This window comes from Engystomops pustulosus, chromosome 3, assembly GCF_040894005.1.
Source record: "Engystomops pustulosus chromosome 3, aEngPut4.maternal, whole genome shotgun sequence".
Classification (NCBI taxonomy): domain Eukaryota; kingdom Metazoa; phylum Chordata; class Amphibia; order Anura; family Leptodactylidae; genus Engystomops; species Engystomops pustulosus.
Genome location: NC_092413.1, coordinates 75,458,082 through 75,482,140, shown reverse-complemented (window position 1 = coordinate 75,482,140; position 24,059 = coordinate 75,458,082). Strand labels below are relative to the sequence as shown.

The 24,059-nt window shown below is 41.6% G+C and overlaps 1 protein-coding gene and 1 long non-coding RNA gene across 5 annotated transcripts in view; one reads left to right on the top strand and one right to left on the bottom strand.

The window, feature by feature from the left end:
• LYST (lysosomal trafficking regulator) overlaps nt 1–24,059 on the top strand; it is a 511,246-nt gene that overhangs the window by 227,423 nt on the left and 259,764 nt on the right. For all 3 annotated transcript variants that reach the window (XM_072141114.1, XM_072141113.1, XM_072141115.1), the window contains exons 21-22: nt 6,337–6,423; nt 18,860–19,469. In XM_072141114.1, coding sequence (XP_071997215.1) covers nt 6,337–6,423; nt 18,860–19,469 — 697 coding nt within the window. The remainder of the gene's footprint in view (nt 1–6,336; nt 6,424–18,859; nt 19,470–24,059) is intronic.
• Nucleotides 2,765–24,059, bottom strand: part of LOC140121480 (uncharacterized) — a 31,724-nt gene continuing 10,429 nt past the window's right edge. For both annotated transcript variants that reach the window (XR_011854112.1, XR_011854113.1), the window contains exons 3-4: nt 19,298–19,384; nt 2,765–2,957 (exon numbers count right to left, since the gene is read on the bottom strand). This is a non-coding gene — a long non-coding RNA (uncharacterized lncRNA). The remainder of the gene's footprint in view (nt 2,958–19,297; nt 19,385–24,059) is intronic.

The window sequence follows — 24,059 nt, the reverse complement described above, 5'->3', positions numbered from 1 at the left end:
GAAAATAAGCAAAACCCGTATTTAGATGGACCTGTTCAACTTCTAATTGACTGTGAGAGGCCGAAATAATAGCTGGATCTCGTAAATTACCCCATTATGGAAACTACACCATAAACATATTAAAAAGCACTTTTAAGAAGTTTAACTCTTTAGGTTTTTTTTAGGGGTTAAAACAAAACGGAGGTGCGGTCTACAAATTGTAATATTTTTTCACAATACACTCATTTTGGATGAAAAATTAAACATTTGAAATGGATTAAATGAAAAGAGGCTTCACAAATTTTGATACCCAATTCCTCCCGAGTAAATTTTTTTTCTATTGTGGACCTAGAGGGGCTTATTTTTTTCCACATGAGATGAACTTTTCTGTTACATAATTTGAGCTAATTAGTGAGATTTTATTAACTCTTTGTTGGTGGAGGAAATGCAAGTCATCAATTTTTTAGAAGATTTTTTTGGGTTATTTTTTTTTTTTATGTTTACCATACCATAAAAATAGTATATTATTTGTATTCTATGGGTTGCCACAATTAAGAAAATACCTCATTTATATTGTTTTTTCATTTTTTCCAAATTTTACTGAATAAAAAGTAATTTGGTGAAAATGCTCATTTCAGCATCACCGTCTTTTCATATGCACAACTTTTTTATTTTTTGGCTGACAAATCTGGTTAAGGGTTTTGTTTTGTTTTTTTTGCAAGAAGCGTTGTTCTTTTTAGTGGTCCTATTTTAGATTGCATAACATTTTCTAATCACTTTTTAGAGCATTTTTTAAAGGGCATTAATTATTTTTTCAGAACGTTTTTTGAAGTTGTTTTTTACGGGGTTCACTTAGCGGGTTCAATAACGATTCTGTGTTATTATGCAGATTGTCACGGACGTAGCAAATATGTGGGGGTTTTGTGTATTATGTTTTGCGAGAAGAGTTGTTCTTTTTAGTAATCTTATTTTAGAGTGCATAACATTTTTTTAAATCACTTTTTAGAGCACTTTTTAAAAGTATGAATTAAAAATTATTTTTCTGAACATTCTTACCGTTTTTTTCCCCAGCGATTACTGTGCTGGTCTAGTAACTATCCTGTTTTATTATACAGATTTTTACGGATGCTGCAATACCAAATATGTGGGGTTTTTTTGTGCATTTGTGTTTTTATATTTTATTAAGTGGTTTTATGGAAAAGTGACATTTTAGGGGCTTATACTTTTAAGTATTTATTTTGTATTTATTCTTATGTTTAAACTTTAGTGTTTTTAACTTTTATTACTTTTACAAACTTGAACCAGTGATGCTCTGATCCAATAAACTGCTCTACAATACTAATTAATTGTAGAGCTTTGTAAACTGTCTGAGCATGCAGAAGTATGCGCAGACAGTTTACAGTCAGATTCGAAAGGGTTCTGACTGTTCAGGACATCTGGTAGCCCCGCTGCACTTGGCAGACCTCGGGGCTTCCCAGAAGAGGATCGGATCCCCCGGTAAGTGGCACGGGGGATCCGATCCATAAGGGGAAGACCCTTACACTCCGCAGTCATGCTTGACAGCGGTGTGTAAGGGGTTGACACTCGCGATCGGAGCCTGAGCGTGTAGACTCGGCGGGGAAGGATGGGAAAGGGGCAGAGAAGGCAGCACTGATAAGCACCTCACTTCATTCCGTCACATGTCCCAACCATCCAATTTGACAGATGGTAAGCTCTGCAATGTCTTTGAATTATTGGAAACCTCTATGTTATTGGACAAGCCGTTTTCTAAGTGGGAAGTTGTAATTCTTTGGCTAAATCCTGGTCTGCCGTTAAACCAATGTTAACAGTGCCAGTATTTCTTGAAGATACGATGTTGTGGTACAATAACAATTTGCCCAACATGAAATTGATACCGGATAGTAGGTTTTGGATAAAGAAAGGGGTAAAAAAAATATATCACAGGTTGTGCAGGAGGATAAAGTAATTGCTTTAGAAGCTCTAAATGGAAAATATAAGTTACAAAGAGGTGATTTTGTAGGTATATGCAACTATTACATGCACTTAAGAGGGGCAAACAATTGATTAAATTAAGAAGAAACTCATGAGTGTTTAGAGCTAGTCAACACCGTTACGTGCACTAAAAGAATTGTGTGCATGTAACTGTTTAAATACATTGTGAGGGATCATTCTAAGAAATTCTCCCACAGTTTTAAAGGAAAATGGGAAAATTAAATTGGCGTATTTGACAGCAAGGAATGATGGATAGTTCACAAAAATATTAAGAGTTGTTCAATAAATTGGAATTATAGGGTCATACAATTTAATATGTTATACAGAATTTACTTATACCCCAGCTTTCCTATTCAGAATGAAAATTAAGGATGATTCAGGATGCTTCATATTTAAAAAGATGGAGCGGGGTTCTTACACGCTGTATGGAAATGTGCGGCTATGGTGAATTTTTGGAGTGGAGTGTTTGGGTATATTTTTGGGACTTTAGGTATTGATTGCACTCTGTCAAGTGAGAATTGCTATCTTCGGTCTAATAGAGATTGGTGGGGTAGCTAAACACCAAATATTTATATTTATTATTTTACTTTGATCTGTATATGAGCTTGGCCATATTGGATGTAATGCAACGTGGTCTATTTTGGGTTATATTGAATTATCATTGAGAGTTTTTAAGCATGCTTTGGGGAAGTACTTTATCTTTCATGTGTAATATATGAAATTGATGTTTTAATGATTTTAAAAATGTCATAAGTCATTTGATTATTTCTTTGCTCACTCTTGGCATTCTTTTGATGAGCTTCAAGAGGTAGTCACCTGAAATGGTCTTCCAGCAGTCTTGAAGGAGTTCCCAGAGATGCTCAGCACTCGACTGGGTGCAGGTCTTGTAACTGTGGAGACCAGGTCATCTGGCGTAGCACCCAGTCACTCTCCTTCTTGGTGAAATAGTCCTTACACACCCTGGAGATGTGTTTGGAGTCATTGTCCTGTTGAAAAATAAATGATGGTCCAACTTAACACAAACTGGATGGAATAGCATGCCACTGCAGTACGATGTGGTAACCATGCTGGTTCAGTATACCTTCAATTTTAAATCACCATCAAAGCAACATCACACCTCCTTCTCCATGCTTCATGGTGGGAACCAGGCATTTTTTTGTTCACCTTTTCTGCATTCATTCATTTTGGGAGCGACAAGTGGTCCGACAGAGGTACTTTGGACACCCCGTTTTCATGGTCTGTGGGGGTCTCATCACTGAGATCAACTTGATTGATGGGAAAACCCCTTTAATTATTCACAAACCCTTAAAGAGGACCTGTCACCCATAACAAAATCACTAAAGTAAGCAGCTCCTAGCGCTATCTCCGATGCAGCAATGTTACCCTGTTAGCGTTTTTGGAACCCTCCGATAACGCTAACAAACACTGCTGCGAAGTACATTAATAAACGCCGGACTGCGCTCAAAAAGGTCCAGCACATTCGTGCTAGGGGCGGTGGTTGCCGCATGAAGCTTGGCAGTCACCGCTGACCTATGGAGTGGGCACTCATGAATACATTAGTAAGCTGTAAACTTTAGTAAGCAGCTCCTAGTGCTTTTGTTATGGGTGACAGGTCCTCTTTAACTGGCAATATAACTTTACCGTTTTCACTGACTGAAAAAATGGTGACTGAAACCCTCCTGGAGCAGGTTGTTCAGGTAAAGGCCAAAGGGTTGACCTTCTCACTCGCAGCAAGAAAAGTTGCTTGTTCCAGGTCTCTGTATCTTAACAACATCACAAACTCATTCAATTCCCCCAAGAAGATAAATGCAAGAGAGAATAGAATAATTTTAAAGAATGTCCACGGGTAATTGTTTCAACACTGCTTGCCAGTTTAGTACTGAACAGGGTAAAGGAACCATCTTTTCATACAGTGTTTTGATGTTTAAGAACATTTGGACTAAAAGCCCACTCTGTGGTCATGGGTGAACCTAGCCTTTCTGCTGCCTTATGCCAACTGTTATCTGTATTCTGATTAGTGCAAAAAAACAGTCCCCTTATGTCTACAGGCTATTTGCATTTTTTAACATTTTTATTTTTTGCATTTTCGGACCTGCAAGAGCCATGTTATCTGCAGGACAAATTTATACTTCAAAGTGTCAGTATTAAATATTCAAAATGCAGTACAAATATAAAATAGTTTTCTTATGAGCTTTGTTTCTATTTGGACACTTCTGATGTTCCTTCCATCATGGTTCTGTTGTGAAAAATGGGTAAAAAAACATAAGGGACAGGTATAACAGAAAACAACCTTACACTGACTATTGAAGTCTGACATCTCCTGCTAGGTAGGATAGTTTTATTTTTGCCTCCTTTTTTTTCTGTAGCAACTCAGAAAGTTTAACCCTTACGCTGCTGAAGACTGAACTGTTTTATTAGTTGCAGGGAAATATGCACATATGTTTTCACCTCAATATGTGTGGATGGTTGGGGGAAGAGGATAATGATGACCAAGGAGGTAAAGATGTGGAGGACACACTATGCACAAAGATTTGCATCCTACATTCTTGATACCTGCAGCTTCTGCAGATGCTGGTACATGAATTCAGCTCCATTTCTTCTCTCAGCTTTATACTTTCCTACTCCATTATCTTCTGTGTCAAAACATTCTTTGGGTGCAAAGTATCCCCTGCTCTGTTTAGATGTCTCCTCCTGCAGTTCTAGGCAGCCAGAACTGCAGGAGGCAGTCCAGATATTGCCATCTTAATAAGGACTATGTGCCATATTTGGGTCTTTAACCCCTAAAAGACGCATTCGCTCATTTCTCGCTCTCCACCTTCAAAAATCCATAACTTTTTCATTCTTCCATGTACAGAGCTGTGTGAGGGCTTATTTTGTGCGTAATTGTATGTCTCCTTGGCATTATTTATTATTCCTTGCAGTGTACTGGGAATCTGGAAAAAAATTTACAAATGTTGTAAAATTGGGAAATAAAAAATGTGTGTTTCACCCTCTTGTGGGCTCAGTTTAACGACTTTGTTTTATATTATCTGTGTGGTGACTAAACAGAGCAATTTTACAGCATTGGCTACATCCACTTGCCACATCACAGTTCATCACCAGTTCAAAAACCTTCTTCATATAGAAAGACTGGAAAACTTTTAAAAACTGTAGGTCCTTCATAGCTCACTGCTTGACTGAGCAAAATTAATGACACCTTTTACCTTAACAGAATAGTATCTTAGGGAAAGTGTAAGGGTCACACTAGTCTCCTTGAGAATATAATTTTGAAAACATTGAGAGAACTTTAGGGGTGGCTCCAACACTCATTTAACTTGATCTCTTGAACATAGAATGTAGAACCAGGCCATAGGACTGAAATATATGCAACATCGCCAAGTACTAATGCAGGAATTTTATTGTGTTAGAAGGGCAGAGTTTGGATGTTAACGGGTCTGCACACCATCATGTGTTTGTAAAATGTAGAAAATATCAAAAATATTGTTTAAAAAAAATGAATCAAATTATTATGTCTACCATTCTATCATTTTTACCTTAACATTAATTAGCAATTAGCCATGCAAATATGTTTTCCTTATAAGAAAGTCCCCTCAACATCAAGCATAACTCTGGTCCATAAAAGCCAAACTAGTATATCTATATCAATTTTTTTCTTGTCCCATCCTAGAAAACATATTTGCATATTTATCAGAATACCCCAGAGCCCCCCATTGAAGCAACATCAGCTGTTTTCCAGACGCCTGCAAGGTGGCCTTAAAAGGCAGTGTCTCCATAAGCAGAGCTCTTAATTCCCATACCTAGTCTTTAGTCACGTGAGCCTTTCCACAAGTGGTAGGAATATTTGCTTTTCCTTTACAATGTTTCTGTTTAGTGTAATCGAAAGTTACTATTCACATATTTATATATGCTATGGTCTGTTAAGGGCAGGCCTGAAATCATTTACAGTACACATTTACAGTGTACACATTATGGGTACATTCAGACGCCCGTCTGTGGGGATATATATATATATATATCTGCATATACGTCCCCATAGACGGCAATGGCAGCCATACAGTGCCACACATGTGTAGCACCATTCCGCACCGTTCACTGGGAAAAGACAGAGCCTGTGCTATCTTTTCACGAGTATGCAACCGTGCACAACAGTTTCTTTTGGAGGGAGGAGGGGGTCACCTCCTCCTACTCTCAAGCGCACGACGGTATGCCCACCTGGGAGGCATTCCGGCGTGTGAATGCACCCTTATTCTGTGTTTTCCAGCTTACAGCAGCTGGGTCAAAATCAATATTTTGGAACCTAGTGTTTAGCATATCACATATAATTACATTTTACTTTCTCTTCTTATGCTTTTTTCTTCTCTTTAGATGATAAGATATTTCAGGAGAAACTTAAATCTGTTATAAATCAAAGACATTCAGTTGGAATACAGTTTACAACCCTTCCAAGCAAAGGTTAGTTGGGATTATTTTGAGTTGTTTAATAGAGATTTAATAAAATATTGTATTTACAAAAAAATTTATTTATTTAAATCTACAGTTGTCTTAAAAGTGTTGTACAGCAGAAATATGCAGCTAATGCCTCTAATCAATGCTGGGTCAAAGCACTAGTGTTTATTTTATTCTTCATTTATTCAACATTTTTCAAATAGAAGATAATAAAACAAACATAGAAAAGTAAATTAACACCAAATGGAACAGCTGCGCTGACTATTTAGGTTTTGTACATGATAACTGTCAGTGGTACATAGGAAGGGGTTAATGAACAACTGACCTGATGTATTTGCTGTCCAGATGAGGCTACTGGATCCTGCAGGTAATGAGGTAAGTATCCGTTTGTAAATCCCTTGTTGGTATAGTCCGATGTGGAATCTTTTTGCAATTAGAAGGTTTAGGGGTTAGGTCAGGGGTCAGGAACCTTTTTGGCCGAGAGAGCCATGAACGCCACATATTTTAAAATGTTATTCGGTAAGAGCCGTACAATATGCACATGCCCCCCAGTAGATAGGTAGTCTCGGATCTCAGGCACACCTGTGCCCCTCTCCGTGGTGGCACCTCAGTGCTCACTCACCTCTCCACATTCCTGCTCCCGTCTCGGCTGGCCAGCGCGCACACCGGCACTCACAGATTTAAAGGGCCAACACGCTGCTGATTGACACTACCCACTTCCCGAGTTTCTATAAAGACTGGCGGCTCCCAGCATTCCCACCCGGATCTTAGTGCTTCATGCCTATGAGGAAGCTTTCCACAGTGTTTCCTTCTCAAGTGTTGACCTCCTGTTGTGACCTCGGACCTGTTCCTGATTCTGCTCCTTTGCTGCCAGCCCTGACCTCTTGCTCCGTTCCTGACCTCGCTTTATTACCGCCTGCCTTGACCGTCTGCCTGTTCCTGACTACGAGACTGCCTAGTTATCCTGTACCTCGACCTTGGCTGCCACCGTGGACAAGTTGCGCCTGTGGAACGACCTGGTGGTACCACGCTGCAGCAAGACCATCCTGCTTTGCGGCAGGCTCTGATGAAGACTGGGTGCCACTTAGATTCCTTTCCAGAATCTACTCCCAGTAGATAGATAGCCACAGCACATGCCCCCAAGTAGATAGGTAGCCCCAGCACATACCCCCAGTAGATAGGTAGTCACAGCAAAAGAAAAATTGAATATTCACTTACCAGCGCTCCCTGCAGTCAACTCCTCATCGCTCCCACACTCTTCTCTTTGACCAGGCTTATGCAATGGTGCCTGGGTCTTACAAAGGACGTAGGCAGCGGTAACATAGATGCCTGTGTCCAGTGATCAGTCTAAGACACACACAGCAGCCATCACTATTTATTAAAGATCTGTCTGAGAGCCAGATACAGCCAACAAAAGAGCCATATCTGGCTCCCGAGCCATAGGTTCCCTACCCCTGGGTTAGGTGTTGGGATAGACGGGCACAAATCACCAGCCTGCAAGTAAGTCCACACTTTGCGATTTGGGTACAACTCACCTCAGCCAGTTTTATTTGGCAGTAAAACAAAAACAGCAACAATAAAGCCTAAGCCTTTCCGGCACTAATTACACAGGTGTTGGCCTACTGCCAGGCACCCCAAAAACTCTGTATCAGTTCACTGCCACAACTCCACAGGCCTTTGACGTAGCCAATCTGGGAAGTCTGCACCAGGTAGTTATGTGGTATTAGTGGCAAAACACCCAGCTTTCCCACATCCATCCGGTAACATATTCATTCTATACCCAAAATCTACTATAGTGGCAGCTTACCCTGCCACATATCCCCCCCCCCCCCCGATAAAGGCCATATTTTCATCTCAACACTTTTGTCTTGAAACCCCTGTGTGATCTAGCAGATTCTCCTATTCTGTCACACCTTTACTGGCCGTCTTCTCTTCATACGAGTAAAGCTTGCCTCTGCAGGTAACAATCACAGGTAGCTTCAAGATCTGGAGTTCTTCAAGGATCTGGAGTTCTTCCAGATCATTCCGCCCTTCCTCACTAATGGGTACTTTCAGGGTTCTAATCGGCACCTCACAATCACCTTCCTGGTGACCACCATCCAACAACCTCAATTTCCATTTCAGGTTTTTCAGGATGTTGCTGTTTAATACCGCTTTTCAAATCCTCACACAAGTCACTCACTTCTGTCAGACTCTGAATATCACAACCATCTTCCTTGTAATCTGCTTGTAGGAGATTGGTATTTAAGCCACTCATCCCCCTGTACCTGGATACAGTGAGGTTTGGCAGATTAGGGTCTTCCAATTGCTTACCTTTGGGCTGATTTGAGGGAACGGACTGGAGTGTAGTAAGTGGTTGTTCAGGTTCACTCACAGTGACTATTGACTCCACTTTTTGCTCATCTTTTTCTTCCTCTTCTCCCTCTGATCCATCAAGCTTCTCATTATTATATGCATGACTTGGAGTATGGTTTCCAAGCTGTTCACACATAAATTCATACTTTATGTGATCATGCATTATGTGAGGTTTACAGACACATTCACACTGATCAGGTTTCAGCCTGGTCAGATTTTTGGTAATTTGGGGGCAGTATAGTTACATTACACTCATGGAAGCCAACACCACAGTTTCAGAACTTCCGGTATTGCCCTTGAAACTTCGAAAAGTGAACATCCCATTCACTTTTCTTTGTAAAAACTGTATCACAGGACCCATAGTACCAGATATCAATCTTCACAACATGCTTCTGCAATATCTGTCTTTTCACAGCATCTCTTTTTATAAAAGACATATGACAAATACAGCATTCATATAACTTTTTTCCTAAACCAGTTATCACCTTTTTGTGGACACCTCTTTTGGCAATGCTCACACTTGTATCCTTTGAACAAGCCTCCTCGTAAGCCTCGGGTGCAGCAGATGTTTGGTCTCCATTATACGTGTCTCTGACTTTTTCTTGAGACTTCTCAACCAGTGACTGTCACAGGTTATCCTTACATCCCCCAGATTCTGTGGTAGGAAGGTCTTAAATGGAAAACATATCATCAGGAGGCCAAAATAAATTGTCAGGCACCACATCACCATTGGCAACCAGATATACCGTATATACTCGTGTACTCACCAAGGCTTATACACGAGTCAATCAAAAAAAAAAAAACATAATACTCACCCTCCGGTGTCCGGATCGTTGGTGCGGGTCCCAATCTTCAGTGCAAGGCTCCCGATCTTCGGTGCGGGTCCCGGCGGCTCCTCTTCTCTTAGTGTGCGCCCGCCAGCAGGTCGCATGGACGCTCCTCATGGGTTAAAGGCAGGTTATTCACAAAACATTACTTCAGTGTCAATTTCCATACATGTTATTGCATGTGATTCATTGTGATCGCACAGTCTATTAGAATCTACAAGTCCCAGCTGTACAGTCTCATTCTGTGGATTCAACCCATCTTGGTCCCAGACAGTGAGACTTCGCCCACCATCACTTCAGGGAGTTTTTTCTGTGATTTCTCTGCACTGTCTCTTTTAGACTCTTGTATAGAATAATATGCAGGAGGCTTTTCCCAGGAATAGGCAATTTTGAGGTTTGCTCCTCAGAAACCTCAGCCCGATCGCATATGCGTTTCCAGAGAAACGCAACCAATTGATAACCCGATCACATGCGTTTGCCGGGAAATGCATATGCAATCGTGCCTAGGCCCGCACCCTGTGCATCAGCGTCGCGTTATGAACGATATGCGATCTGCCTGCCATCGCACACTATGATGCGGCGGCCGGCAGATCGCTTGGACACGACTCTGCCGGCTAGAGAAGAAATAGAGAAGAGGAGCCGCCGAGAGCAGCGCCGAGGATCGGGAGCCGCACCAAGTATCTGGGCGCCGGAGGATGTGTATTAAAGGGGTATTCCAGGAATAAGCATAATTCATATACAAATGGGCACTCAAAATATAAGCTTATATGTAATTAGTTATTTAAAATGTTACTCCCCTTAGCAGAAAATGCTGGTAATATAGACTGTAATGAAGAATTAAAATGCTACTGGCCCTTTAATCAGTCCGTTAATTTCCTCCGCGCGGTCCGTTGTGGAGCAGACACAGGACAGAAGATAGCTAATGACATTGAGTATTGTATTCATTTATTTATATCATCATGGGTTTTTGTGTCAGACATTCATATTCCTGGAATACCCCTTTAATTGACTTGTGTATAAGCCGAGGTGAGGTTTTTCAGCACATTTTTTGTGCTGAAACTCGGCTTATACATGAATGTATGGTAATTGGCCTTCCTGGTAGGCATGTAACCGATTCAAGAATTTTTGGTATGTGAAATAAAACTGCCATCCTGGGGTTTTGGTTATTGATAAAATAATATTCCTGTATTGTGAGAATACCTTTTCTATTTTTTGCAAGTAACATTGATTCTTTTTTGTATTTGAATGTAGGGTTTTATGTCAACTTTTATGAGTGTATCCCCCAAAATATGCAGCGATTCCCTATCGTAGTCGTCCTGATTTTGTTTCACTGTACTACCCCCTTCATCAGTGGGACGTAGTGATATTTTGGTTCTTTTGTAATGAAATAATGGCAGTCAAATTCATAGGGATTTATTGTTTATCTTTTTTTCTCAAATTTTATTTTTAATATCTCTAATAATAAGGTTTTGAATACCTCTGAATATTTGTTTACCTTGTTGAATGTAGATTTTTTTTTTTTTAGTATTGTATGTCGATGATATATCGGACGCTGAGCTCCAATCGCAGGTTTTAACCCGTGGCATTTAACAAGACCTTTGGTGGGTCTTTCCCCCACGCGCCATTGCTATTGCAGCACTGCCTGAAAGATGGCATCTGTGACATAGACTGTGCATAGGCTGACACTGCTAATACCCTGCAATAGATCAGTAATGCAGAGTATAATCATGATCAAGCAATCAGATAAAAAAGTAATAAATCAATATAAATGCCCTTAAACCCCATAACACATAAAGAGACATATATCACTAAAAAAAGTCTAAATCATAACCCAAACCCCACATATATAGTATCACTGTGTCCATAACATCCTGTAGAATAAAAGTAAATAATTATTGAACCTGCACGAAAAAAACTGTTAAAAACCTGCCAAAAATTATGATTTTTACCTATTGAATTCCACAAAAAATGCAATTAAAAAAACATATGTACTCCAGAATAAAAGTGTTGCAAAGTACAACATGTCCCGCAAAAACAAGCCATCAATCAGATCCATAGATGCAAATGCAAAAATGTCACTTGGAAGACGGCATTGCAAAAATAATAGATTTTTCCCCACATGAGGTTTTATTTGGCAAATTTTGTAAAATGTAAGAAACAATATTCAAGTATCCCCGTAATCCTTTTGACTCATAGAATAAAAATATGATTATTAGGCTATACAGTACAGAATTGATGCTTTTCTACTCCTGACCTCAAAAAAAGTTCCTAAATTTTCAACAATAGGGGGTACCAACCCAAAACTGTAACAATGGAAAAAGCATCTCATCCTGCAAAAAAACTGCCATCACATGGCCCCAATAACAAAAAAGCTAAAATTTTATAGCCTACAAAAGGGGCCAATGAGGAAACTAAAATCCTGGCAGTTGCAGGGCGCTCCTTCCCTTCCTTTGCGCTTCTCTGTGCCCCCATAAAACACGGGAGAAATTGCATAACAAATTTTTAGGTCGTGTTCTCTTTTTATCTTTTGGAAATTTTAGGGCTAAATGAACATATAACCGACACAATTTGGCCATTTTAAATTTCACCTCCATTTTTTAATTACTATGAAGATCTCAAGGGGTTAAAAATCTTCCTAAAAGTTTGAGGGGTGCAGATTTGAAAATGTGTTGGTTATATAAGGGGCTTTGATGTTAAATATGTAATATTTCATTCAACGCAGTATTTATCCCAAAAATAGTCAATTCTGAAAATACATAAAATCGATATTCGATTTGTAAGCCGTGTGACATCAAAATAAATTATCCAAACATTTCAAAAATTATGAAAATGTAAAGTAGACACATGGGAAATGTTATTTAGCAACTTGTTTAGGTGGTAAATCGATCTGCCTGTAAACATGATGATTTTGAATTTCGAAAATGGCAAATTTTTCAAAAAATTAATTATTTTTTCTTTTTTTTTTAATAAATGCAAAACTCATCAGCCAAAATTTACCACTTAAATGAAGTCCATGTGAGGATAAAACAATCTCAGAATCATTTTGATAAGACAGTGTTCAAAAGTTACAACCATATAAAGCGACGCATGTCAGAATCCAAAAAATGGGGCTGAGCCTTAAGCTATAAACTGTCTGCGTCCTTAAGCAGTTTAGCCTTTTATATAGTAGTTTTTGTTCCCCCGTAGTTAGGGTATATTTACATAGATTGTAGATTTTTTTGTGTTAGATTTATATTATCCTGATGTGGGGTAGTATTGTCAACCCTTATTGTCTTTTTATTTTTGGAGAGTTTCCCTTATCATGTGTACCATGCACAGAGGAGGTGAGATCTTCCATATACATCGGGTCGTTCACCTTCACTGTCCACATAGCCATCGTCGGTGGTACAGTTTGCTTCCATAAAAGTGGGACGCAGGCCCTCGCAGCGATGATGAGGAAACGAACAAGAGATTGTTTCTTTATTCTTATCTTGGCTGTGTTTTGAATGGTTCTGTTTTACAGTTTTTCTTTTACAGTATTTCTTCTTTCCCCTTTTTTGTTGCTTCACAGAGGTTCTGTTTCTAGTTATTCGGCTTTCTTACAGGTCTTCATCATTTTCCTCTATGGGGTTCTCACCCCCCCAACCCACCCGTTTTCATCTAGAGGTTCATATCCATTTGATGTTGGTATTGTTATTAATGTGGATATTGTTGTTAATTGTTGGGTAATTTCATTCATTGGTAATGGTTGTTTATTAATTTTAGTTATTGTGATTGTGGGGCGCAAAGGGTAGGATCTATGATTTTCTCCTTGTTTTAAGTCTAATATAGCATCTTCGTCTGAATTAAGAATTATCCTGTGTGATCGGATAAATTCGTGTCATCTATGTTTGTTGTGTGAGCATTGCTATCTGTTAACCCGTTTGTTTGGAATTCAATTTTATCAGAGTTGTCGTTGTGATCTTCTATATCTTATTGATCTTGACTTGGACTATGGAGGACCCAATCCCTTGAAAATGTATTTTTTTTTTGTGCATGATGTCCTCCTCTCTTTTTTTCATACGTGTTTTATATGACTAGCAAGGAGCGTGATATCTGATTGGTTCTTATATGGTCAAACTCCTTCAAAAAATGTTAGAATTTGTTCATTTGCTATCACGAATTAAGTCTTTTTTTCAATAATAAAACACACTGTTTGTTTTGAGAGTTCATGAAACATATTGTTCCATTCCTGTAATATGGTGAATTCACCCATTTCCGATGCTATCACTTTATGCACTTTTAATCCTTTCGGCACTGCATCATATTCACGATATTTTTCTAGAGATTCTTTTTCCCATAAACTCTTCATTTCTGTTAGTAAATGTTTTTCCAAATTTTTGAATGAAATCTTAGCGTTCTGTAAAGGTTCATCATTTAGTGATAAATTGTAAGTTGTGTGAGATAAATTGAAGAAGGATTGGATATTATTAATCTGTTCTTTTCTATCGCACAACAATTCACTCATCTCTAAATCTTAACCAGATACTGTCTGAAAACCGGTTTAAGGGCTTTTGCTTCAAACAAGGAGTTAAAATGTAAAGTAAACGTTGGCTCAAAAGGGTATTGATAAGATGATTCGGAATTTGTTCAAGAGAACTATAACCTGGAGAAGCCGCTGTTCTTGAAAACGCGTTAGGAGCAAGTATACCCTTTGGTGTTAATTTACATCTATGATTTATATTTGTCAGGGCTACTCATAACAAATACCAGCAACAATTAAGTACCACAGCGAGATCTCTCTTGAAAAATTTCTTAAGCATCTTATTAATACCCTGTTGCACCAATGTTAACTTTACATTTTAACCCCAAATATAGAACAAGTAAGAAAACATGTAAAACAGAACCAACAAGCAGTTATAAAATGGAGAAATAAAATAGAGAATGCTCATTATGTGTAGGATACCTAAGAATTAATGGGGCCAAGAACGGAATAGAAAAGGATTGAAATAGCTCAGGGTAAGGAGGGAGGTTTGGTGTGCAAATTTAAACCCCTTTCTCACCCCTGGATGGAAAGTGGGGATGAAGAAAGGGCTCGCCAGGTCAGTTGGAGTATCCACCAGATGAAAGTATACCTGCGTCAAAGGCCATGCTAGTCAACAGGAATGAGAAGATCTGTAGGTTTCCAACTGTCTTAACAGAATCCCGGGGAGCCAGGTGTAATTGAATTGATCAAAAGTACCATTTCCGGAGGCGGTCAGTTCTCCATAGCCATTATGTCATTGACCTTCAAAAGCCAGAGAGACACAGAAAGAGCATTTGTTTCACACCATAAAAGTGGAATATATGAAGGTGCTACAATTACAAGGAAGCGCTTGTGCAATGCTCAAGGAGGAAAAGAGCTGTGTCAGGAGGCAATGTGTAGTTAACAATCTGCCTGATGACGGACCAAACAGCATCCCAGGAGGGTGTCAGAGTTGGGCAGGGCCAGAAGATATGGAGGAAAGGGCCTTTCTCCAGTGCACACTTCCAACAAGTCGGTCAGCTTCTGGGAATAGAAAGTGGAGTCTGGTTGGGACCCAATACCTTATAGACAGTAACTTGTAGCTACTTTCCTGGAAGTCCGAGCTAATAGATTTTTAGTGGGCTACAGTGAAGACTTGAGTGAGAAAGTCTTCTTGAGTACAAGTTCCCACAGTGAGAAAAATTGAGGAATGGGCTGCACCCTTGGTCTTTGTATGACAATGTAGATAATGGAAAGGACATGTCATAGTGGGGCAAAGTATGAGCACAAAGATTCAAAGGAAGTAGGGTGTTTGTCAAAGGAGTTGGGAGAAAGCAAAGCAGGTAGGAACGACTACAGTGCACCAAGGATCACCATAAGTTCAAAAGCTTGACTCCTGTGGATTCTGACATGTCACAACTGGAGGAGCCAGATGGGAAATGGGACACACTGTAAACGGACTCCCAGCAACAAAAGGCAAAACTTAGTATGTCCCAAGATAGGAGACATGGCCAAGTGAGGGGAAAGAAGTGTCAGAATGACATGCCTTCAAAGTGGGCCAAATAGTCGGATGATTACACATTTGTCAATCCAAGGGGTCGTGCAAAGTGTTGCTCTTAAGACACCCAGGGCTTAGTTTTAGCATTGCAACACCAGTCCACTACCCTTACAAGATAGGCCAATCTGATATCAGGGAGTGCAAGATCACCTCTGTCAGGGCCGGCTCCAGTTTTAGTGGGCCCCTGGGCGACAGAGCCTTAGTGGGCTCCTCCGTGGGCCGCCCTCCAGTGGCCACACTGCCCCCCTCCCCTGCAGACACACTGACCCCCTCACCCCCCTGCGGACACACTGAACCCCCTCTCCCCCTGCAGACACACTGAACCCCCCTCCCCCTGCGGACACACTGACCCCCACCTCCAGACACACTGAAACCCCCCCCCCCTGCCGACACACTGACCCCCTCCCTCCCCCTGCGGACACACTGAACCCCCCCTCCTCCGGACACAATGACCCCCCCTGCTGACACAATGACCCCATCCCTCCCTCCCCCCTCTCCCTGATGACACACTGACCCCCTCCCTCCCCCCTCAGGGAAAGAAAAAAGAATTCACCTTTCCTGGTTCCCCCGGAGCAGCGCCTGCAGCTGTCTTCGGCCTGGGCCTTCCGTACGCGCCGGCTCTGAAGCCGGCACACGTGATCCGATGACGTCGTCATGTGTGCCGGCTTCAGAGCCGTCGCACACCCTGCGGAGCGCTGCATCGTGGGAACCGGGACAGGTGAGTTTCAGATTCTGCCTCTATGCTGCGCTCCCTACCAGCGCAGCATAGAGGCAGAAACGTGATTGATCCGGATGGTGATCAATTATACCAGTGTCTTATAGCGACACTGGTACAATTAATCCGGGGGCCCGAGTGGGCCCCTCCAGTACCCCGGGGCCCCGGCACTTGCCCTGGTTGGCCGGGTGCTGGCGCCGGGCCTGACCTCTGTCATTAGGTCTGTGTTAACCTAGGAGCACCATGAGTGGATTATGTGTCATAATGAGAGCTGTTTTACTGCATTATAACAATTATGACCATCTCAGAGTTAGAGAAGAAGCCTATTATATGCTGACAACTGGTATCCTGCCACAATGGTTGTGGTTTTTGTTAACACTCAACCAAGGGGTTAGACGATCCTATTGGATGCTGCAATGAATTTCTTGGTTTGGGCATTACTCTATTCCATTCAAGAAAGAGGATGGGAAAAAAAAAACAAGTGAAATTGGGTGAGTAGGATCAGAGTAGATTAGCCCAAATAAAATGATAGACTACTGTTAGTGTGTTCTTAGTTAACTCTTGGGTGCTGTCATCAAAATCTCGAGCCTTGGTTGCCACACTGGCTGGAGTTGGAGTAGTATGGAGGTTGAAATCAGACACACACTAAATGGATGGCTGGCTTTATACTGGTGGGGCATGGGCTGGCTGTATACTGGAGGCTTTTAGGCATAGATCTGGCAAGCTATATACTAAAGGCTGTCAGGCAAGGAGCCGGCAGGCTATATACTAGAGGCATTTACTTGAAGGCTAGATACCGGGAGCTGCCTGGCTATGTACTGAAGGCTATATAATAGGTTGATAGGGAGAATAGGTTGAATATAAGAAGGTTGAAGAGAAGGTATCAGGGGAATGGTGGCATTTCAGGTCTCATTCAAATGACTGTGTGCTCGCCCAGACCGGATCACAGGCAAGCACAGGGTCCGGGGAGAAGGGTGAGCGCTCGTCACCTCTTTTCTCTCCATAGACAGAAGAATGGCTGCACTGCATATAAGGCAAAGTATAGGACAAGACCTATAGTTTGGGGCACAGCCGCCCAACAGGTTCATAATGTGGTGATGCACTGTGTCCATGGGGTCCATGATCTGGATGCATATCATGTGGCCAGATCACGGCCCCCATTGCGGCCTTGTGAATGAGGCCTATCCTTGAGTCTGCTTAGAGTGACAGGCAGGTTGGGTGAGGGAGTCGGGGACTCTTTTCAAACTTGCTCTGTCGGCTTTGTCTGTGAGAGATGTTTAGAGCTGAATGATGCACTCCGCACAGTCGTCGGATACCATATGTGTTCGTGATTGCAGATAATGTTAACAGTTATGCGGCTAAATGGGACCAGATGCATTAGTATAGACAGCTGATGCATAAATCAAATGGAGGAAAGGGATGAATTAATGAAATCAGATAAAACATGATGTATTATTAGGAATGTAAAATTAATATAAAAGTTAACCCCTTCAGTGTGCAGCCAGTTTATAGCATAAAGGAGTATTCCCATTTTGGCAAGTTAATGTACTGTAATTGTATATTTTATGAAAAATTATACAGTGTTCCATTGTATTTTCTCTATCAATTCCACACTGCTTTCTATCAATTCCACTCTGCTTGTTATCATTCTATAGAAAGCTTTTTTGTTTATTTCCAGTGGACAGCAATCTGGCCATGGTTACACAGGTATACAGCTTTTGAAGATGCAGGTGTTGCTTGTTAATGAAAGGGCTACATACAAGAAGAGAAAGGCTAGTGGTAATTTTGAAAAACTTTGGAGCATTTGGTTGGGTACCCCGGGAGTGGTCCCAGTGGAGCTGCTGAGAGAGAGGTTTTTGCAAGCTAATGTGGGTCCTTAGGTGGGATGTCATTCTAATTTAGTATGGTTTTTTTTTGCCTTGCTGTAACCAGAAATGTCTGTCACATCTTTTCAAAAGGTTTTCATAGCTCTGCATAGCAATATGATCATATGCAACATGCATTCTAATTAAACCACAGTCTGCTTGTAGCTTTGGCTGGGGAGAGAGGGGAGGTGGGTCTTTTTTTGTATGTTTATGTGCAAATATTGAAAAAAAAGAATGTAAGAACATGTCTTTAATTGTGTAACAATTGCCGGAACACTATGTACAAAATAATTTCCCCCCAGGGGATCAATAAAGTTGCATTGTATCGTAAAAGGGTGCCTGGTGACAGGTTCCATTTAGGAACTGTGAATCTGTGGAATAGCCTTCCTCAGGAGATGGTCACAGTAGGGACATCAGAGAACTTCAAAAAGGGTCTAGATGCCTTATATCAAAATTATGTTGACAGTTATGCTATTATTTAGAATTGGTTTCCTTTACATCCCTTCCCTATTGAATACCTTACTTTCTTTCCCTGGTTAAATTTGATGGACATATGTCTTTTTTTTCAATCATACAATGTTACTGTAAATTTGATTCTGTATTTGCCTATTACAGAAACCAGACTTTTAACATTTGTTTTTACTTTCTTTTTAATGTTAGGCGTGGAAACCTCTGTCCTACCATCAGAACACCATAAAGATATACATCTTTCAGTGGTTGAAAGATCTCGTTCCAAGAGTTTGCCAACATCTCCTTCTTGTTCTCTCAGAATGCTACCAAGGAGGTTGGGAGGAAGCTTTAGTAAGCTTAGAATTGATTTGACAGATTCAGACAGTGATGAATCAGTGGCAAATAAAATGTTTAAATCTGACCACAGAATACAAATGCTAAAAACAGAAGAAGACAAAAATGTCAGCAGTTGTGAGTCAGCCGAATCAATCAGTGAATCAGTTAAGATTCCTGACTGTATTACAATCACTGAGCCGCCTGAAGATTTGGATAACAGAATTGTAAATAAGTCAAGGACATTAGCATCTATAGAAGGCATTGGAAAAGACACCATTTTGCAAAGGCCTGATAAACTAGGAATTTCCTCACCTGGATACAGGCAAGGGAGTGTTGTGAGCATTAATCTTGCTTTTCCTTCAAGCGGATCTTTACCCAGTGCAAGTTGGGAAAATGTTTCTGAAAAGAAAAAAATTAAAGAATGGGGAAGCTTGTCCTCGGTCTTTGGTCTTTCTCATACAGATTCAGTTAATATGAAAGAGAGGTACTTTTTATTAATTTATTATATATTCCCTTTAAGCGTACTAACCGATCTAAGGCCTTATTCACATACATCAAATAAAGTACTGTTTCAATAGGCTAATACACTGCTGCCATTATGACACAGTGTCCACTTATAACACTGCAAACATTTGATGCATAGATATTAAATGTTAGTATACCGTATTAATAGGCTTGAAGAGATCCCTGCACATGTTAAATGTGCAAATGTTAAATATTACTAGTGCACACAGCAACCGATTAAGACCTTGTTCACATATCTAGTTTATAAATCTGAGTGTGTGTGTCCGTTAAATGAATCTTTACTGTTGTGTTTACAATCACCAAATTTTGCACTGCTTCTCCCTGTGACTCGCTGAACATCATAGACTAGGTTTTGAGTTGATGTTTTCATCCCACACTTTCAAAAATACACTTATTAACCACCATCTAAAGGAACCATTGTCTGCTGGCTGCTGTGGCAGTAAGTAAGCAATCACAGCTCAGCTTCTAGCAATCAATCACAGCTCAGCTTCTAGCAATCAATCACAGCTCATTAATATGAGCTCTAAGTAGGTCACTATAGGCAATAAGACAACTTATATGTGAGGTAAAATGTGAGATGATAGGCAAGGTCATATGTGAGGTGATATGAGGGTGTATGTTGGCTAACAGTGAAGTAATATGTGAGTTAATATGAGATAATCTCATGCTTATACAATCTGTGAAACTCCAGTTGCATCCAGAGCTGCAGTCTTACCCTTGCAATTAAATACTCATGTTACATCTAGAGCTGCAATAGTCCATCTACCATTATATCAGCTTAGATGACTGCAGCTCTGGCTGTGACTGGAGTATCAATCTGATGTTATAATTTTTAGTATCCACAGTTTCACAAAATAAAATTTTGCACAGATGCCCCCTGTGACTTGTGTAATGTCATAGACTATGGTTTGAGGGGAAATTTTTATCCGGCACTATCCAATCATATGCCAAAAAAGCAACCTAACTGCCAAACTACCGTAGTTATTGGGTGAGATTAACAACGTTTTTTCTACCAGTTTGGTTTTTTTCCTGTCACTTTGTACAAGTCATATGGACTATAGCAGAAAAGTTCACCAGGTCAGATGTGTAGTAGAATACCACAATACCACTGGCAGAGGGAGTTTTGAATGTAATACTAGAGGATATAGTAACATATCATGAATAGCGCATAACAAAAAAGGTAAACAAAAGAGGGGTGTGTTCAGGAGACCATTCTGTATTCAGGGGATCGATGATCATCCTGAAAAGGGCTCCGGCATTTAAGAGTCACCAGTGGAAAGTGGTTCGGTAAAAGTTTAATGAAGTTCAGCAGTTAGTTTTTCCATTCTCCTAAAGTGTTCTATTTCTGCAAACCAGTCTGAAATAGATGGGGGGAGGGGGACTTGCACAGTCTGGGGATGACTGTTCTGGATGGCACAAGAAGATGGCTGTTCAGAGAATATAAAGGTCACCTAATTTGGAAGGGAAAATAAATAAACAGAGCTAAGTTTTGCGAGTTCTCAATCTGGTCTCCCCAGAGGTTATTACTTAAAAAACATCTAAACTGGTTGACAGCCCCATCACACGTGGCGCATAGTACCCCTAGCTCTGGAACACCGCCAGAACTCTTCCGAGATCGTGAGAAAGAGTGGAGCCAGGATCAAACACTAGATCAAGCACTTTATAGTCAGTTTCTTGAGCTTTACAGGCTATGGAGAACATATGGCCCCGTTTGAACGCTCTCATCCAGGTAGCTTGTGGGAACATTCTCCCTAGATCACACTCCCAGCTCTGGATTATCAAGGGCAATACGTTTGATATGTTTATCAGGATACTACAGACACGAGAGGTTACCAGTGACAGGAGTTTCTGTAACACACAGGATTTAAAAGGCTTTAGGTGCCTATGAACTTGCAGGTCTGCCTTGCAAGAATCATAAAAATGACAAAATGGTTTGTATGCCAGCAGCATTTTCGGAGTCTGTGGAGCGTCATGTAGAAGTCAACCTAGGGAATGCATCATGGATTAAGTGGTCATGTCCAGGAATGTCAGGAGAGGGTCTCCCTTATGCCTACCCAGGAAAGAGGCTGTCAGACCTGAAGGAAGATCATTACTAGTGTTAGGAGTAAGTGGGCTGTCTCTAGTAAAAAGTATGAGTTTCCCACACAGGGGCTCAGAATGTTCAGAAGTTGCAGCACCACAGAAAGGAGATCTACCTATTTGTAAGATGCAGGCAGACTTAAGCTAACTCTCCAATGGAGTCTCCATCCCATGTTCCTCCAAAGGACACAAGCTCGGGATTACTGACTATGGAGGATGGATAAGAGGACAGGAGAATTCTACTCTATAAGCAGGAAAAGAGGCTTCTGCATTTCTGTGGATGACACCCCCTAACAGGTCTGTATGTTTGTCTAGGGGTGGTTCAGGGCCAATTGTAGCCTTTTTGCTTTCTGAGTGTAACGGGTCACACAGACAACGGAACTAAAAGTCTCTATGGGAAGAGTCCGGACGGAGGAGTCTGTGGACCAGTGGACCCTCTGGACCACCGCAGGAGATGGTATGAGGCCCGCGGTGGCAGCCAAGGTACAGGGATGTGCAGGAAACAGTCCAAGCCTGGGACGACAGCAGCAACACAGAGGAACACTGGTAATGCTGGCACGGACTGCAGACACCGCTGGACTGGAACCCTGGAAGACACAGCAGGAAGCGTATGGGAACGCTGGAGACGAGAGACACGGAGGCGTCTGAAAACGCTGGAAGACAGGACACACCAGGAGCGTATGGGAACGCTGGAGACACACATAAACACAGGAAAGTGTCTGGAAGCGCTAATGGGCTTTCTCTTCCACAGGAACGGCTTAGGGAAGCCTGGCATGGAAACCATAGGAGATCCTAGGAGAAGATCCGGCAGGGAGAGAAGGGAGGAGCCGGATTATAAGGGCGAGACGGATTAGCAGGAGCCAATCAGGAGGACGCTGGCCCTTTAAGGCTTGAGAAGTCTGCGCGCGCCCTCTAGTGGTGAGAGCGTGCGACTGCAGGCAAGGAGGCGTGCGGCCCACACGCCGGGAGCCAGAGCACAGACAGTAGCCAGGAGAGGTAAGTGAGGGCAGGGAGACGGGGACTGGCAGGCAGCGGAGCACGGGTGTACCCGCGATCCGCGACATGGATCGCGGGAGCACCCGTGACACTGAGGAGACAAATGAAAATGAACACGGCCCAATGATGCTACCACTGGATGCACAAGCGTGTTCTACCTCCCTCCTGGCGCAACTTCAAACAAATGCTGCTAAAGAGCTGGGGAATTTTTTACACATCCTTGCTCTTTTCAAGGGTCTTTCGGTTCATCTCCCTCGTTGTTTGAGGGCTCGCAGAGCCTGCCAAATCTTGAACACCCAGAAGCTGCAATTGACCTCTTGGAGTCTGCTACAATGCTGGATCTCAAGTTTGCAGAGGTATTGGCGGCCATTAACCTGTGTCAATCCAGGTCCAAAATTGCCACCAAAATAGATGAATTGCAATAGGACTTTGTTATACTGAGATATGATGTACATAAGGCTAAGGAGAAAATTACTGAAACTGAACGCAGAGTGTCTGAGATTGAGGACATCTAAAGGCCGATGCCGGCACAAATTAGAGATCTCCAGCGTCAGATGTCGGCTTTGATTGACAGAGGAGATGATCGTGAGAAACAACGTCCAGGTGGTTGGGCTCCCTGATAAAACCTCTCCTTTTTTCACTAATGAAAGGTCCCATCGAGTCCCATTGCGTCCTGGCCCTCCAGGGGGTAATCCTAGACCCTTCCTGGCTTGTCTACTACACTTCCAGGGCAGAAACTCCATTCTCAGTGTGGTCCTGGCTTTTACCCTTATATTCTCCTCTGCAATATGGCTGGCAACGATCTACTGAAAACATATATACTAAATTGGGTTAGGGTAGCAGGACAAACAGTGTAAGGTTTGTTTTAAGTTGGGGATCACGGTACCATTGCTTAGTTTGTTTGTGGATAAGAAGTGCTGTTAGAAGTGCTAGATAGGGGGATTTACCCTTCTTGACTACTCTCCCCAGCGTTCCAGAGCATGGTTAAGGCAACACGGGGCACGGTTAATGCAACTCACAATGAGTTTTGGGGTTTGCACTTGATGACACACCTGGATCCTCTCCTGGTATGAGACTATTATAAGTCTTCGGTTACGGGAGCATTTATCTCTGGCGTGGCGGGACATAGGAAGACACAAGGTGCACGGGAGTATGGACTGTCAGTTGCATTGCTTACAGCTGAAAGTTAATAGCTTGAACATCCTACCCGGGGGGGGGGGGGGGGGCTGCGGGAATGGAAAGAGCCCTTTCTGCCTGGGCCCATACTAACTTGGCAGTTGTAAAGGTACGCACTAGCAAGTGTCTACTTGCCAGGGAGACATCGGTATTTGAATTTGGGGACAAAAATGTGAAACTGCTGGAATATCTCTCACGGGATAAACACGGTGTTCAGCTAATATTACTCCTCTCTCTATAGCTCAAGAGTATCCACCTCATCCGCTGAGATGACCCGCTTTCTTGATGATCTCTCCTT